This window comes from Echiichthys vipera, assembly GCF_963691815.1.
Source record: "Echiichthys vipera genome assembly, chromosome: X".
NCBI lineage: Eukaryota > Metazoa > Chordata > Actinopteri > Perciformes > Trachinidae > Echiichthys > Echiichthys vipera.
This window is the reverse complement of record NC_139825.1, coordinates 34,908,487-34,925,691: the sequence shown is the minus strand read 5'-3', so window position 1 is coordinate 34,925,691 and position 17,205 is coordinate 34,908,487. Positions and strand designations below refer to the sequence as shown.

Below are 17,205 nucleotides of genomic sequence, written 5' to 3'. Positions count from 1 at the left end.
GAAATTATAAAGTCGCACAACATCGGTACCTTAAATGTAATCAAAAGGGACAATAGTAACAATATTAAGTAAAGGAACAGTAAAATGGCAATGATTTCTAAACTGTCTTTTTCCCCTGGTTCATAACTTTAGCACTTAAGCTGTGGTGCAAGATTTCCAGGCACTTGTATATTCATGTTCATAAAAATTTAAGAAAGGCATCCATATCATCTTTCCCTCTTGCTATGTAGGTCAGTTTTTCTAGTGCCACTGCAATACATCTCCTCAACCCACTGTCTAGGATCAGGTCCCTGAGTATCCTGTTTGGCTTGCAACAAACAAATTGATTAGTTTGTTTCTTTGCATTTACTGGTAAATCTTCAAGTTATATGCATAATAAACACTTCAGCTTCAATAGGAACAATATCTGTCAATTTAGTAGTCACCCCTAGAACCTCTTTACAGAATACCTTGAGTTCAGCATTCCCACATATGAAAGAGTGCAAATTTCTTCAGTTCACTTTCTACATATATCAGGGATCTCAGGATTAAAATTATGTAATTTAACTGGAGTTATATAAATCCTGAGCAACCACTTATACTGCAACAATTTAAATCTGGTATTTATAGTTTGGGTTTGGGTGTGAAGACACGCCTTCTCCCAGTCCTCTATAGAGATGTTTACCTGAAGATCATTCTTCCATGCACCTAAAAACTATAGTTCTCCTTGAAGCCAACTTCAACAGCTGACCTCTGGCATATAAATGGCTTATTGTGAATTTTTCGAGTGGATAACGTAGGTTCTAAGGTCCCATTTGCAAATACTTAATTTAAAAATGTATGGGCGTCATGCCAGATCGATGAAGTATTTTTGAGGAATGGACTATGTGCACGCTTTTTGAGTATTGTTATTGGTGCAGAGTAAAGGTACAGGTGCAGTGGCAGTTCTAATGTGTTATTTTCTATTTGTATCCATGCTGGGCCCTGCGTAGTGAGAAAGTAATACATGGCTGCACAGAGTTGGGCTGCTCAACAGTAAAGTTTCATATGAGGCTAAACCAAATCTTCTAAGTATATTAAAAAGGTACTTCCATTCAATCCTGTCAAAAGCCTTTTCAGCATCTAGTGATAGGATTGCATGGTCCTTGGCATTTTTTCCCCATATAAGATATAAAACAACCTGTGTGTGTTGAGCCGCTTTGATCATTAACGATCAGGATAGGAATAATAATTTCTATCCGCTTAGCCAGCGCCTTGCAAAGTATTTTGGTGACACATGACATTAACGATATAGGACGGTACGATGTTCTTTCTGAGGGGAATTACTGCTAATCTTAAGGATGGTAGTTGTATTCCTTTTTTGAAGGATTCATTAAACATCTCAAGGAGATGTGGTAACAAGTTCTTCAATACTTACATTTTTGTCAAGATTAGTCTTGGCCTCCTCAGTTACGGTTGGGAATCTAAGCTGGTCTAAAAACTCATTCTCCTTTTGTGAGCTAACGGGATATTCAGATTTATATACATAAATCTACATAATATTTCTTGGCAGTGTCTACTTCAACTGGATCTACTAGTTCATCTTCTAATGTAATGGAAATAATAGCTCTGTCTGTTTGTATCTTCTTAATTCTCTGTGCTAAAAACTTTCCAGCCTCCCTGGTCATAATATGATTGTTTTAACCACAACACATTTTAAGCATTTTTATTTGTAGTTAATCCATTGTAATGGGATTTCAATTGGAGAAGTTCCTGTTGTTTTTCTGGATCCTGATTTTCATAAAGCTGTTGTTCTAAGTCCCTTACTTTTTGTTCCAAGATGTTTAATTGTGTATAATATACCTTGGATTTGTATTTTGTATAGCTTGTTATCTCACCCCTTAAATATGCCTTAAACGCCTCCCATTTTATTGAAGCACTAGTTTGATTTGTCTTTAAAGAGAAGTATTCATCTATTTTTCCATTCAGATGCTTCACAAAGTCGGGGTACTGGAGCCAGCTAGATTGAAAGCGAAATCTTGGAGGTGAGGAAATTATGTTAGGCACCTGCAATAGTAAGGAGATTGGCGCATGGTCGGACAACAGTATACTTTCATACCAGCATTTCTCAACTTAAGATAATAGACAATTAGAGATTAAGAAGTAGTCTATTATAGAGTATGTTTTAAAAATGTATTTGAAAAACATGAATAGTCTTTTTTTGTTGTTGGGATTAAGATATCTCCAAATATCAGTTAAAATTAAATCTACCATGAATTCTTTATTTTTTTGTGGATGGGAAGCATCAATGCCAGTAGATCGATCCTTTCCTGGGTCTAATACACAATTAAAATCACCACCAATTATGTATTGGCCAAGGTGGGATGATAGCGAGAGAAAGAGGTTTTTGTAAGGAGGGATCATCCCCATATACACTTATTAGGTTGATTTAGGTAGATATTATGGTACAATTAAGTATGACATATCTCCCTGAGGGGTCTATATATTTGTGTTTTAACTGAAAAGGGATTGAGTTATTAATTAATACCATGACACCCCTGGCATGAGAAGTAAAGAAAGCAGAAAACCCCCGCCCTGGCCACTTTTTTTCAACCCTGCTAATGTCGTTTTGTTCCAAGTGAGTTTCCTGTAGAAAAATTATAACAGATTTAATTTGCTTAATCCTTTTCAATACTTTTTAAAGTTTTACCAATTTATTCAAACCTCTTATATTCCAGCTAGAGATTTTTTTAATTATCTGATCTGTTAATCATGGGGCTCATCTGTTTTGTATTTGTACATAAGGATGGTATGACCAGAAGAATAAAAATAAAACTCCGAGATCTTAACCCCTCCCAAGAACCCCTCTTGCACTTCCCCAGACGAAGCAAACATAAGCAACCCAAATACTAAAAGACCTCGGTTATGCAGAATGTTAGATCCACACACGAGGAGCCGCGTGATTCACATACTGACATGTTGTCTTAGGCTAACTAACATTGAACACAATTAGATTCAGCTCGGTCTTCAGTAAATCAACAACTGGGAAAAGAATAAAGAAGTACCAGAAAAAAGGGGAAAAAGGGAAATAAAATAACATATTTGGGGGGAATTTCATGTGACCCCCCCCCCCCCCCCTGTAAATTGAAAGAATCTTCAAGTGTAAGTGTTAAAAATAATACTCAATACTCTCAATATACCACATAGATATTCAACACGAACAGTCAGCAGCCCAGTAAAGGATGATGACAGTGAATGGCCAAAATTGCACTACCATGACTTTGATATGCATTAAATGTTATATATATATATATTTACAATATTGTGGGTAAGTGTGAAATGTATCCATTTAAAATATTGTAGGTAATGTATTATTGCACATCACTTAGCTACGGAAGCCCTAAACGGTCATACATAACATACATTTTATTTTCTCTGTTTTCCTGTGATAATGAGATAATACCTACGTTTTTCTGTGATAACGAGATCATTTTCCTCTGTTTTTTCGTGATAATGAGAAAATGAATTTGAGATCTGGAGAAACAAAACGATAGTGTAGTCTATTAAATCATTGCAGGAAACATAATTCAGTGTAGCAATGTCAGAGGAGCAGATCAGCATCACATATCTCTTCAATCAAGGCCCGACAGGCTGAAATAAGTTTATGCCTTTTTATTACAGATAATGTTAACATTAGTGCGCGTCATCTAAGAAGACGGTTAGTAAGGCTTCAGCTTTATCAGAGGTGCGTGAGCCTGATGTCTTCATTAACTATTTAGTTTTTTAAACAAACTTTACCGTCAACAATATTATATTACAACAATATAAATACCAGTACAGTGAGGAGTTTTAAATGTGCACATAAATATACAGATTACGGGTTAATTTCATAACAGTAAATAACCAACTGAAATCATTTGTCAGTGACTATAATGTTCTTCATTATCTAGCAAAATGAATTATCTTATTAAATCGGGAAAACGGAGGGAAATTATCTCGTTATCACGAGAAAACGGAGGAAAATGATCTCATTATCACGGGAAAAGAGGAAATAAAAGTATGTAATCTCTGACCCTTTAGGGCTTCCGTATTCCTTTTTGACGCAAAACACTTTTATTCTGAAAAACGGGCCGGAAGTCTCACCAGACTGTTAGAGGAGTGTTTATGCGCAGCAGCCTCTGGGAAACGTCCGCTATGGCTGAGGTAAGATTTTTTTTCGAGGTTTATCGTTTTTAAAGGTTGACGTGTTGTTGAATATCTGAATATTTAACATGTTTACGGTAATATATTGAGTTGTGTGATGATAAAGGCTAACATTGTCCCATTTTCCAGCGGCTTTGATGGGTCAGCAAATGTAAGCTAACGTGTCATTAGCTAGCTAACGTTACCCATATCAGCGGGTCGTAGTTGCTTATGTAATGTAAGCTTAAGTCTTTAAAGATAGTTGGTGACTGTATGAGTAACATGACCCTTCAGACGGATATTCTTCATTAAAGACTAAATGTTAAATATCTGTCCAGACCCACAGTTTACAGGACCTCCAGCAGCCAGCTGTCTCCTCTAAGGTGTTTATCCAGAGAGACTACAGCTCAGGAACCATCTCCAGGTTCCAGACCAAGTTCCCCTCTGAACTTGAGTCAAGGGTATGTACAGGGCTTACATGGATGTTAGTGAATGGCAAAAGATTATGTATAATATCTAAACTGTTTGTGTTGTTTCAGCTTGATAAGCAGCAGTTTGAGGAAACCATCCAGACTCTAAACAACTTGTATGCAGAGGCAGAGAAACTAGGGGGGAAGTCTTATTTGGAGGGCTGTCTGGCTTGTCTAACTGCCTACACAGTATTCCTCTGTATGGAGACACACTATGAAAAGGTAAAAATGCGTCCCTGTTATACTGTGCATATCGTCAGCTCATATTTTTGTCTCTGGTGGGTTGAGCAGATCTTCATATAACATTGTACCTTACATTTGTGTGCTACTGTCTGTCTGTGTGTTTACAGGTGTTGAAGAAGATTGCAAGGTACATTAAGGACCAGAATGAGAAGATATATGCTCCCAGGGGCTTGCTGTTGACTGACCCCATAGAGAGAGGCCTTAGAGTTGTATCCTTTGTCTGATATATGGCAATAAACAGTGCAAAAGAAAAGTACTGAATATTGTAGTAAACTTAAACATAGCTGGGTAACCCTGTGTATACTATAAAAAAGTAAATTTTTGTAGCATGTATTTTCCTTCACTTGCTATATTCTAGGTTGAAATCACCATCTTTGAAGACAGAAGTATTGGCTCTGGGAGATAAGAAACGTGGGCGTATGAAGTCCTTCTGGTGTGTTTTTAATGAAGAGTCAGGTACACGGGAAAAGTTGCCGGACAATTTGATAAGAGATTAGGGTTATATTAAAGGGGACATGTTATGGAAAACACAATTTCAGTGCCTATCAACCCCCAAATTGTGAAATAAGACAACCCAGTCATTTTTATCTGGGATACCTGGATCTGAAAACATGGGATTCAACAAATTTAGATTTGGCTTTCCTTCCTATACGAGAACTACAGACAGGGCCTTTTTGGGAGGGGGGCGCCAAAACAGTGTTTCAGACATAGTGAATAAAAGTGTTTTTGGACAGTTAAAAAAAGTATTTTTGGAACAGTAAAGCATGTAAACATGTTCTAGTAGAAATGAAAATTTCAAGCATGAACCTGAAAATTAGCATAATATGGGAACTTTAGGGTTAATCCCAACGCATCAGCCATTAAGCTAATTATTTTTAGCTGTGGTCAAATTGATATCAGACCACTTTTCATTCCATCATTTCATAATGTGTAATCATTTAGCAGGAATGATTACCATCATCTAGCCTTAATTCTGAATTATTTATTGTCAGTGTGCTAACAGATTTTCTTTTTCTTTCTACCTCTCTGTATAGGCTGATGACTCCGACCAGATACTCCACATCTGTCTGGTAGCACATATTTCGATTTCTGCTTTACCCGAACAGATGTATATACTTTTGATCTGATCATTTTCTTTGTTATTTATAAGTAATCTACTGTTTGCCTATCCTTATGTTTGTACATGTGTTTTCATGTCTTTTTTTATACATGCAGTGTTGTATAACTCACGTGCTAGTAGATCAAGAGCAGTCTTTATGAACAGTGCCATTGTGTTAAATGCAAATTTTTGACCATGTTAATTATAAGTGAATTGACTTGTGTACTGTTTTGCTAATAATAAAATGACAAATAATGTATAATCTCCAGTAGGGATGGAATTGTTGGCACAGTCTGTAAACAGTAATCCTATTATGGGCAGTGCTCCACAGTATTAACATGCTGGCTGTAGCCTTTGTTGAGGCAAATATTTCCATATCTTTGCATGTATATGACTTTTTTTTGTGTTTCATGTCTTGTGAAACATGCACATTGGAAGTTCTGAACTGGATTTTTTTGCGACTGAAGATGGAGCATGTTTACCAGTCTATCACAAAGCAACAGCGTTGCCTAGTGCATTTTGAGAAATGTCCATCTGTTTGTCACTAAATCTCCCAAATCATATTCAGCAGTTCTGTTAAATGTTTCTCACATGATTCACCATCTATAATGCGAATGTCATCTTCTTATTTTTATGATCACCAAACACCACAGTAACCTTAAACACAACTCCACAGATGATTGATATTATTGATGTTTGATACAGCTGGTGTACTCTTCTTACAAATATTATTCTGTTTTATCTAAATAAAACACCTTTTCCTGAAATACGTAGCTGTTATAGCACCTTGTGTTTGACTTAATTTCAAATATTGTGGTTTATTAAAGGTTGAATATGTAGAATCTTTATTAAAAGCTATATTGCTAGCAAGTATTGCTTTTCCATAAAAATACATTTATTCTGAACTAATATTTTTATTATTTTTGACCGGGGATAATGACTTTCTGTCATGTTTTATTTACATTGTAAAACCTGTATGATTCATCACTTGACATGGCGCAGGATGATCGCTTGACACACTGCAAAAAACCTGGCAACCCGACTGCTGGAATTATTTTTTGTTGTTGCAACTACGACCTTGAGACACTAGATGGCGGTGTTCTGCTCATTCTCCATATTCAGCCTTTAAGACTTTGAAGAGAATAAGCTGTAGTACTGTGTGTGGGGAACAGGTTCCAAAACTTGTATTTGGTTTGAATAATTACCATTAACTGTAACGATAGTTGCAGTTTTTTTGGCTAGCTAGATTTGTGGGGACATCTAATTCATTCTGAAGAAATCAGACCGGATATCCTGCTGCTTTTGAAAAAACAAAAAAACAGCTGCTTCCGGAATGTAGTCAAGGCTAATGGAAGGGGGCTGGGACACCAAAGAAAACATGTCTTAGCTTGGGGTATGAGGCTGCGTACTATCGTAGAAAATGTTTTTTTCTTAAGATTTGTGACTTTTTCTGAAAAGTAATCATACTTGATCTTTAAAACACTGATTTTGTCGCTGTACTTAACTTAATTTGCGTTATTGATAAAGATGTAAAAACAGTTTTTGGTGCCCCAGCCTCCTTCCATTAGCCTTGGAATCAGCTAACTAGAAACAGCTAACTACGGCGCCACTCGCTGCTGCCTGTGATTGTGTCACCTGTACTCACAAGGCTACAGCATCTCACCAAAACAAGTCGGAGTCAAAATAGCACACTTTAACCATCACGGTAAGCCCTGTCGAGTTATGTTACTACAAGCTTTAACTAACGTCTGACAGTTAACTTACCTCATGAGCTTGTTATGAGTTGTTAATGTGTGCTTCAGGATATGTAAACACATAATAACCAGCTAGCTTTAGTTTTCTGCTCTATCGTTAGCTTCAACTAACGCAGCTGTGTTTAATGTTACTAACCTTTCTAATCATGGTTGCTAACGGTATTGGACACAATGAACTTGCATTTGTCTAACAGTTAATGATGGTTCTTTTTTTAAATTTTTTTAATTTTTAGTTACAGCTAACTTTTAGTAGGTTAGTAACTATTGAACTTTACCACACTGACCACAGGACCCGTCCTTCTCTGTCCACGCTGGCGTTCCCTTGTTTTGATGGCATTTATCTACCAAAGCAAGAAAACCAGTTTATTCATCATGTCAAGGATGAGCTGGGAACACACCTACAGAAGACCAACCGCAAGAGGTGATGCTAACTATATTAAAGCAATTCTTACCTTTCTGGCATTTTGAGACTTTTCTCTTGTAATCTTAAAATGCCCCTTATAAGCATACAACAGACTTATATGTATTCATTTTATTCATCCATCCATCCATTCATCTTCAACCGCTTGTCCCTCGCGGGGGGCTGGAGCCAATCGGAGCTGACCTCGGGCATGAGGTGGGGTACACCCTGTGCAGGACGCCTGTGTATTGCAGGGCATCTTGAGACAAACAGAGACAGACAACCCTTCACACTCACAGTCACACCTCCGGGCAATTCTCTTGCTACTCATGTTGCATTCCAGTGCCATGGAAAGTCCGACGTTTCGGACCTCCATCTTGACAAAGTGCACTGGAATGCCTGTCAAAGTGTAACCTACTAGCAAATTCGGGGTAGGTCGACCTCCCTCAAATTCGCTGGTAGGAGTTTTCACTTTGACAGGCATTCCAGTGCTTTTTGCCGAGTTGGAGGAACGAAACCCCAGACTTCCCATGGCACTGGAACACAGCATTTGTCTCTAACCCACTTGTCGGGAGCAGGGAGCGTCAGAGGTCAGGCAGGGGGAAGAAGGTGGGACTTTCGAGGGAAGCGCTGTGAGACCAATGCTGTGTCCCAAATTACGCACTGCAGTAAGTGTACAGACATTCGTGCACTGTGGGCCGTGTGTACTGACATGATTGGTACACTTAATTTCAACTGTAAATGCTGTCTGAAATCACACACTGATGCCTGCACTTACCGAAAATGACCATTGAATTTCTTCTTCTGTTTATTTTTCCAAAAGCATTTCCAACAATTTATATTTTTTATTTATATTCTTACATTTATAAAGTGAATCTAGTTGTTGCTGCTCTGTTGCTCTGTTGTTCCACAGTTTTCCAGTTTGAATTTAGTCCCGCCTCTTCCGCTCCGTAGACAAAATGATGGCAATTTAGGGCGTTGAGTGTCCATCGATGCACACCATCACCAGCCTTTTTTGAGTGTGCGACCGGAGAAATGCAGTACACTGCATTTTACCAACTTCTGGTGTGAAGGCACTTCCACCCTCAAAAAAGCCTGTTTGAGGGTTGAAGTGCGCAATTTGGGACAAAGCACAAGCCCCACCACAGCGACTTCCTTGTTGATCCAATATGGAAGTGCCAAAAATTGCAGTTTTCCGAGTGGTTTCATAATAGAGCAATTTCTCATTTACCCCCCATGTTATACAGGCCGTTTTCACAGCCTAAATAAACCTGTTTTAAGACCTGGTACAAAAAAACATTCTAGTCTGTGTGTTTGGGTCAAACACTGAGGGGGGTGATTTTTTTTTTTTTTGTAATAGGTTAGTTTTTATTTTATTGGAGGTTAAATTGTATGAATAATTAGGGGCGCGGCCTCTTGAGTGACAGCTATCTGCTGGCCCTCACTTCGCCGGAGGTATACGTCAGCCAGATGGCCGTATCTCCCTCCCGCCAACGTCATATCAATGCCCTTTTTTGGTAAGAAGAAATGAGGCGGAGTCAAAGTCCAACAAGATGGAAACTCCCGTAGGTACAAATGCTTCAAGTTGAGAGAACGGACTTCAACAGAGATGCTAAGACACCATTATTTTTAAAAAAGGTACCAGAAACCAGAGTTGCAACATAAATTACAACAATGCTAAACAGATAAACCTTTCTGATGTTTTTCCAAATTTTAGAAACAAAGCTAGCTGACTTACAGGCATTAAAATCAAACAACAAATGATGTTCTTTCACCATCAGTGCACAAAAACATTTCTGGATTCAGATTTATTTATTGCAGTGCATATGAATAAAGATTTATATGTAATTATGCAAGATTAAAGCCAGTAGCTAATTTCCATCTTTAGTCCATTTGGCAGGTTGATGTTAAATAAACAAGGTAAACACATCATAACACAATCAATCAATAAGAAAAAAACAAACAATAAAATAAGAAAAGTAACAGTAAAAGAGTACAATAAACAGACAAACAGCATAGGATTAAAAAAAGTGTAGAGGCCACAGCTTTGAATGACTTCAGCACATCTGAGCACACATAACATCACTAGTTTCTCACACTGCTCTGGTTTGATCTTGGTTCATTGTTCTTCAGTCTCTTGTAGTAAGGGCAGAAGTGTAATAGGTGCGTGTGTCTGTGTGTGTGTGGGTAATACAAAGGGGACGGACTGGAAGTAGAGAGGGTCAATAAGGAAAGTCAATAAAAGCAAAAAAATAATGAAAGTAAACACACACACAGCTACCCTGAATGTGACAAGATGGAGGATTCTGAAAGAACAGACTCGCCTGGAATTACGTCTTACCAACTTCAGACTTTAAGGTCTCATCATATTGGATTTTAAACTATTAAATTTGGAAATTTTTAAAGAGATGACTGTTATTGTTTTGACAGTGCATTTACATGTTGTGTATGTTTGTGTGTCTTCTCACTCTAGAGATCCTAGTCTCATTGTATTTAACGTTTATTTAATCAAGTTGACCCGTTACGACAAGTTTATGTTGAAAATGTGTAAAAAAAGAAAGTATGACATAACTGACTTTCTCTGTTGTCATGCCCTCTGTGTCCCTGTCCAGTGTGCTCCTGTTCCCCCCTCTACCCAGCAGACTGCGATACCTGATCCACAAGACCACAGAGGACCTGCCAGAGCTCACCACCTTCTCAGTAGGGGAGAGCTGGTGCCGTAGGGTGGTAGTCTGCCATTCTGAGCTCAGGTACTGAATGTAGACAAGTTCTTAAGTATTTTATGTGTAATAAGCATCTTTGCTGTATTGCTTAGTATGTGCCCTTTGCCAGTGATGTAACAGTTAGTTATATGATGCTATAAAAATGGGGCTGAAACCGTGATCGACTCCGATTGGCCTTAGACTTTGTTGATGTGACTCTACTACCCCATCCCTACTGTACAGACTCTGGTTGCAAAATTACAACCCATAATCAGGACAATTTGGCTTCTTTTTTGTTGGGTGGGAGAAATTGGAGCTGTGTTGTCCGTCTTTATATAGAGTCTATGATCTTTAGACGTAGACTGAGACTTCTCTTTATTTATCCCTTTGGGATGACTCCCGCAAGGTAATTGAGTTTTATATTTAATGTCTATGGCACCACCTGACTTTCATCCACACGTAACCGCAGTTGTGGGCTCCTGAAAGTGCTCCTGTTTTTTGTAACCGGAGTCCAGGGTGAACTTTTTTGAAAAGTCCGGTTTCATCAGTCGTGTGGACAGGAATACTGCAATTTCTTGTTGACATTAATTGACGTCACAATGTGGGACGGTAATAAGTAAGATGTATCCCTAGAGACTTTTGGAGCACTCTAGACCAGCTGACGGAGTTGCTGTTCTGGAAGACGGAGCCAAAATACCGGTGCTATTTAGCAACTTATCGGCACTTTGTTTGTGTCTCACTGTCAGTCCACATGAAGGAATCTGCCCGGCCTCGGTTCAACATTGTTGTTTTTCCGATATTAATTTTTTCAGCCTCATGATTGGCTAAAATTGGATTCCTGTTAGGAGTGCTATCACCACCTACTGCTTTGGCATGTGCATGATATTGTTTGAGGAAGATTTTGGGGTTTCATGTGGACTAGGCCTCAGACATAAATATTTAAACAAATTAGCCTAACCACAAAACATCTACGTCAAAAACGCCCTTTCCCGTGATGCAAAAGAGTCAAAACCATATACTGGGGTTCAGTGTGTGGCTGCTGATGTGGTTATGTAGAGCCCACAGTCGTTGTTGTTCTATTTAAAACATATATACATGATATTTATAATGTATATGTATAATTAAACATTCTATTATTCATGTGCATTATCATAGACAAACTCAATGTGGAAAGGCAGGAAGCGCATGGCCACACATGTCCAAGCAGCAGCAATTTTAGCGAGGCAGCTGTTATGCATTGCTCATGCAGAATGTCTGGCCCCGACGTTGAATTAATTGCTTCTCAATTTTTGTAAAATAAGCTGAGATAAGAAATGTGTGTTTTCCTGTAGAGCTAAGATAGAGGAAGACAGTGACTGTGATAGCAGCAACGGCTTGTTTGTAGAGCCCCCAAGAAGCAGGGAGGAGATGGAAGGCAACGGCGAGTCTAAATCTTTCACCCCATCGAGAAGACGGGGACCTAAGAGGCTGGACAAACCCCTTTACATGCCACGGGCTGCTCGGGAGAGACTGTCCTTACAAAACTCACAAGGAACCGCAAGAGACCAAGAGTTGCCCAGTCCAGCTTCAAGTTCTGACTCTTGTTTCAGTCCCGAAACTACAGAAACAACAATGTCCTCATCCACATCCAGACAGGAATGTGTCCCCAGTGTATCGGAGGGTGTCCTCAACCATGTTGCTGACAGTTCAGCAATTTGTCCTCTGGAAAAGAATCCAAATTTGGTGCAGACGCTGGGTGAAGCTGAGCCCCTAGTCTGGGAACAGACTGTGTCCAGCTTCAGTGACATGACTCTGGAGGAGGCCGAGAAGGGCGAGAAAGAGATATATACAGTCAGGGATGATGTAACTGATGATGTTACTGTAGAGGTAAGCCTTATTTTATTTTTCTATGGATACTCAAAGGTTCTCTGTGTAACTTTAAGAAAACCGTTATTAATGACATTAGGTGAGCACAAACTGCAGTCAGCATCCTGTTGCTCGAGCCCATCTCCCATACTGTACCTGCCAAAACATACTGCATCATGCAACATGCATTAGCAAGCTAGCTAGCATTAGCCAACTAAAAGCACAATATGTTTCACATGTCAGCGTTTCCTCTAGGATTTTTATCAGCACCAGGGGAAACAGGTTTCAAAAAGGGAGTCAACACATGCTGTGCCTCTGCTACACACTCTGCAGCAGCTAACATCCAACAGAACCTTAACCAGCTTAAACCCCAGCACCATGATTCTGATCCCAGATGGCCCCCAGTTTGATTCCCCGCCTGAGCACGCAAACTAGTTGCTGCCGTTACACAGGACACCCTTACACTTTAGGTCCATCTCTGGGCTGCCGCTGCTGAATGTATAATGGAAGAACAGCATTTGTGGACTCATAATTTGTTGATGTTATCGGACTCCATTTAGCTGTCACTGTTGGCTGTAGGGGACCTGAAGAGATGCAAGTGGACTCAGAAGCGTTCAAAACGTCAATCACATCCTTTGGTATTTTCTTGAAAAATCCATCCCGAACCTTTATACAGAAGTCAGTCTTCAGGCTGTTATCAGCAACTGACAAAGTCGGTGAAGGTCTCAATTTTTAAGTTGTGTAACAACCTGTTCGGGCAATAAAAATGAAATACATGTAAAACGTTACACAAATGACCTTTTAATTTGTACATCATAATTTTCGCTTATCATTGAGATGTCTTTTATTTCTCTGTACGTGTTTTTTGGATTATAACGACTTATTTTGTTTGTACCATCAGATCAAGGCACATCTGAAAGAAACGGTGACTGTTTGCATTCAGCACGTTCACAATGACTACTCCATCTATGAGAATGTGTTTATCGACCAGGATAATTTTCGCCATGTGATTGAGATCTATAACTTCCCATCCCTTTTCAAAACCAATGACCTCATGGAAGCCTTCACAGAGTACAGGTGCGAGCTTAGAGTTTAGATCCTAGACCTAAACGTCTCCATAACTTTTCTAATCTACTTCAGGACACCTCTGGGTTTTATGTTGTTGTTCGTTCTTTAAACTGTGGCTTTTCTGTATTTACTCTACAACTAAAAGTTGATATATCTTAGACTTTGAAAACATACCAAGATGTCCAATGTCTTAAACAATTGATCAAGCCATCAAACCCCTAAAGCGCTTTCCTGTCTGTTGCAGCGACGGTGGAATGAAAATCGAGTGGGTAGACGACACACACGCCCTGGGGATTTTCTCCAGTGAGACGGCAGGTATGAGTCCTCACTGCATAATGAATGTGGTGCTGGGATTGAGACAATGTTGTAACAGTTTTGAATTTTCCTTTTGTGTGTGTATGCTCGGCTATTTTCAGTTTTTCAGAAAGTTTTTGTTTTTCATAGTTTGACTTGGTATTAAAGATATAATGCCTCTGAAGTTTCTAGCTACATACAAAATACATAGTCGGAGAACTGTATAGGAATGGACATAATGTTTGATTGAAATTCATGCTGTTGTTTTCTCAGTAGTGAAATATTATAGCCAAAGAACTAATTCATTTTTTGTTAATTTTATTTTTATTAGTTTTTAAACCAGGCAAGTTTTAGTTTAGTTTTTATTAAGTTGCAGTTTACGTTATATTTTACAGCTTACTTTTCAATTAATATACTATTATAATCCTGGAGTGAGGTTAAAAGATGACACTAAACTGTACTAATGTAAAGCAACTTCATTTTGCAGCACTCCATGCCCTCTCCATCTGCCATCCAATGCTGAGGACAAGAGCACTGGCTGAAGGGAGTAAAAAAGCCAAAGGAAAGGCCTTTAAACGGAGAGGTAGGTGATCCTGTAGCTACTTGGAATAATATGCTTCCTGTGGTGTAGGAGATATCCTAAGCAATAATTTTGCTTTGTTCATATCTTGGAGCCCTTCTGTTGTATGTACTAGTATTGGAGTTGTTGTTTTTTTCGTCTTAGCACTGGATGATGGATGGATCATATGGTTGTTTCTGTGCCGTCTTCCAGAGTTTATCCAGCCAGTGAAGGAACGTCCAAGGACAGACTGTGCTGTTGCTAGGCGGATGGTGAACCGAGCCCTGGGGCTGCAGGGACAAGGCAGAGTGCAACGATATTGACGGGAACTGCGAACACTACTGGCTAATACAGGTGAACAGAATAACACAAGTGACAAATTCAGTTTATTTGCATTTTAAGTCCACACAGAAATAACTGTGGAGTTTGTTGAGGTGTTGTACTATAACTACCACAGTGATTTAATTGCTAGTGATCAGAATAATGAACCTGGGATAGCACATGTAAAACACTTTACTTTAATGTCATGTTACTGCAGTGTCACTTTACTTTAATCTGAGGTTCCCTTTAAAAGCATTCTATACATTAAAACATTATACAATTAGGTTCATCATATACCTTGGGATCTGCTTTCACCAATATTTATTTCAAATGTAATGTTTTTCTATATTCACTCTTACATACAAAATATAACCAGTCAGGCAGCAAGCAACTACTCTTTTAAAATGAAGGATCCTCGACTTTGCTACATAAAAAAAGCTAATTCACAAACAATGAGGCATTTTCACATACATGTGCGGCTTTTACAGTACATCCACAATATAATCGTAGTCCCTGATGGCAATAGTGTAACAAATCTCAGACACTGAGAAGGGAGGGGATGCATAGATCATGAAAATGAAAATGTGTCTACTGTTACAACCAAGAGGTTTTCTTTTTCTTGGTAATAAATAAATAAAAGCAAGCTCAAGTATGTAGAACACAATCCTGAAAGGAAAAAAAAGCAAATTCCCACTTTATTCTGACAATTAATGATTGAAATCCTTGACAGGTTGTCAGAAACACTGCAGAAAACAAATCCAATCAGCTGTTCATTAATCTAGTGTGTTCAGCACTAAAGGGGCCCTAAAATGTACACAAATTATAGGGAGCCTATATTACAGTTTTAATTAAAAGTTGTCATTTGTAGAAAGCGTATTTTAATTCTTACTATTAAAGTTAAATACAGTCTTTATAAAACATGAATTATTTATCTTGTCAGTTATTGAAATATATTGTGCCATGTTGCTCTACAGTAAAGTACTGTATTTGATTTAAACACCCTTTTGAATTTATTTTTGGAAAACAGTGCAAGATTCAGTTCTGATGGATTTTGGTTTGAGGCTTGTGACCCTTGAAAGTTTGGCAGGAAGACATCTGTTGGCACAGTTACTTCAGTTATTTGGCTGATATCTCTCCTTTTAAGCACCAGGTCAATACCTACTTTTCACTGACAATAAAGGCACTGAGAAACTAAGATATTAGGTCACGTTTGAACAGCTGAATGTGGTTAATAGATTTAGTAAGCAAGCAGTTCATTTTCCCATTGAATCATTGTCCGTTGTACCAGCTGAGCCCAACAACAGTCCAGCACGGCGCCAAGGAAGCAAAAAAGGTACAGCTCCCTCTAGTGGTTGTCAAATATCAATATATGCTTCCCTAATGTCCGTCCGTCTGCGCTGTCCTTCTACCTGTGTGAAAGCCGGTTGGTCAGCAATCCGGGAAACGTTTCATCTGTTTCTGAACTCCGCGAGCCACCTGTGAAGACACACAGGAAAAGGATGATGAAGACGAAAGCAATATGTAATAAAAATGAAATGCTAAAGCTTCTAAAATTAGGCACACTTTGAAAAGGATATATATTGTAGCACGATACATCTTTTAAAATATCATCCAACAGTCTACTCTATTTTCTACAGATGGGTCCAGCAGATGTCTGCACACAGAGAGTTCATATGGAAAAGGCACTTGAGAAGACGGCTGAAGCTCTTAGCTAGTTATGATTTGATTGCATGTTGTCTTTAACTTCAAGGCAGGGATTGTTTGTTTCCTCCTTGTCCAGTTGATGCAGGATTGGTTGTCTAATTCTATGTCCGGTAAGAAGTAATTTTTTAGACATTAGGTTGAATTCCTCCACAGATCAGTTTTCATTTGGTTAAAAAAATGTTTCATTATGCAGTGTAGTGACAGCCAGATTTTTGTATGGAGGGTACAACTCTAACTGACAAATGAAACGTAGAGCCATTAACAGAATCAGATCTGTTGGAAAGAAAACACTAGATATTGTTTTCAAAAGCCAGCATATCAATCGAAAGACAGAAAAAACACATGTAACATGTATTCAGTTCAGTTTTATTTTTTTAATGTTGCAAGATGTTCAGTTTTTAATATTTATTTTTCTCCTCTTAACTACCTTTTATGATTGTTGCCTTTTATGGTCAAGTTCTTTCTCAGAAGCTTTTGAAAACTAGAGTTTGAGCTCTGGAAACTTGAAGTGTTTTCTCCTTTTTACCTGTTAATGTAATTTTTTTTTTTGTCACTGACTTAATTTCAGTTTTACCTCTGTAAAGGGGATGTCCAAATTGCCATTAA

The 17,205-nt window shown here is 38.5% G+C and overlaps 3 protein-coding genes across 4 annotated transcripts in view; 2 read left to right on the top strand and 1 right to left on the bottom strand.

Annotated features, from left to right (window-relative positions):
• The first annotated feature begins 4,121 nt into the window (after positions 1 to 4,121).
• LOC310965665 (golgin subfamily A member 7-like) lies at positions 4,122 to 6,651 on the top strand. Of its 2 annotated transcripts, none has more exons than XR_014593788.1 (6): positions 4,122 to 4,161; positions 4,479 to 4,601; positions 4,680 to 4,832; positions 4,961 to 5,062; positions 5,212 to 5,309; positions 5,888 to 6,651. XR_014593788.1 is itself a non-coding variant. In XM_083939389.1 (6 exons), the coding sequence occupies exons 1-5, from the start codon at positions 4,123 to 4,125 to the stop codon at positions 5,257 to 5,259; spliced, it is 465 nt and encodes a 154-aa protein (XP_083795515.1). In that variant the 5' UTR covers position 4,122; the 3' UTR covers positions 5,260 to 5,286; positions 5,888 to 6,651. The 2 variants fall into 2 exon arrangements, 1 of the variants encoding a protein (XP_083795515.1); XM_083939389.1 differs by having other exon boundaries at positions 5,212 to 5,286.
• Positions 5,892 to 17,194, top strand: r3hcc1 (R3H domain and coiled-coil containing 1; the record flags this gene model as incomplete). Its single annotated transcript, XM_083939613.1, has 9 exons — positions 5,892 to 5,923; positions 7,996 to 8,127; positions 10,719 to 10,856; positions 12,140 to 12,674; positions 13,555 to 13,730; positions 13,966 to 14,036; positions 14,503 to 14,598; positions 14,788 to 14,928; positions 16,533 to 17,194. 8 exons carry the CDS (start codon positions 5,892 to 5,894, stop codon positions 14,895 to 14,897), a joined length of 1,290 nt encoding a protein of 429 aa, XP_083795739.1. The 3' UTR covers positions 14,898 to 14,928; positions 16,533 to 17,194.
• The window catches only part of LOC310965163 (lysyl oxidase homolog 2A-like), a 30,274-nt gene continuing 28,076 nt past the window's right edge, over positions 15,008 to 17,205 (bottom strand). The window contains exon 14 of the mRNA XM_083938606.1: positions 15,008 to 16,371. Within this exon, the coding sequence (XP_083794732.1) occupies positions 16,301 to 16,371 (71 nt within the window). The 3' untranslated portion in view covers positions 15,008 to 16,300. The remainder of the gene's footprint in view (positions 16,372 to 17,205) is intronic.

Excerpts from the sequence above, each read along its gene's own strand:
- LOC310965665 (XM_083939389.1), top strand. The coding sequence starts at position 4,123 with ATGCGCAGCAGCCTCTGGGAAACGTCCGCTATGGCTGAG. Across the intron at positions 4,162-4,478 it reads AAACGTCCGCTATGGCTGAG|ACCCACAGTTTACAGGACCT; the intron begins GTAAGATTTTTT and ends ATATCTGTCCAG. Across the intron at positions 4,833-4,960 it reads TGGAGACACACTATGAAAAG|GTGTTGAAGAAGATTGCAAG; the intron begins GTAAAAATGCGT and ends GTGTGTTTACAG.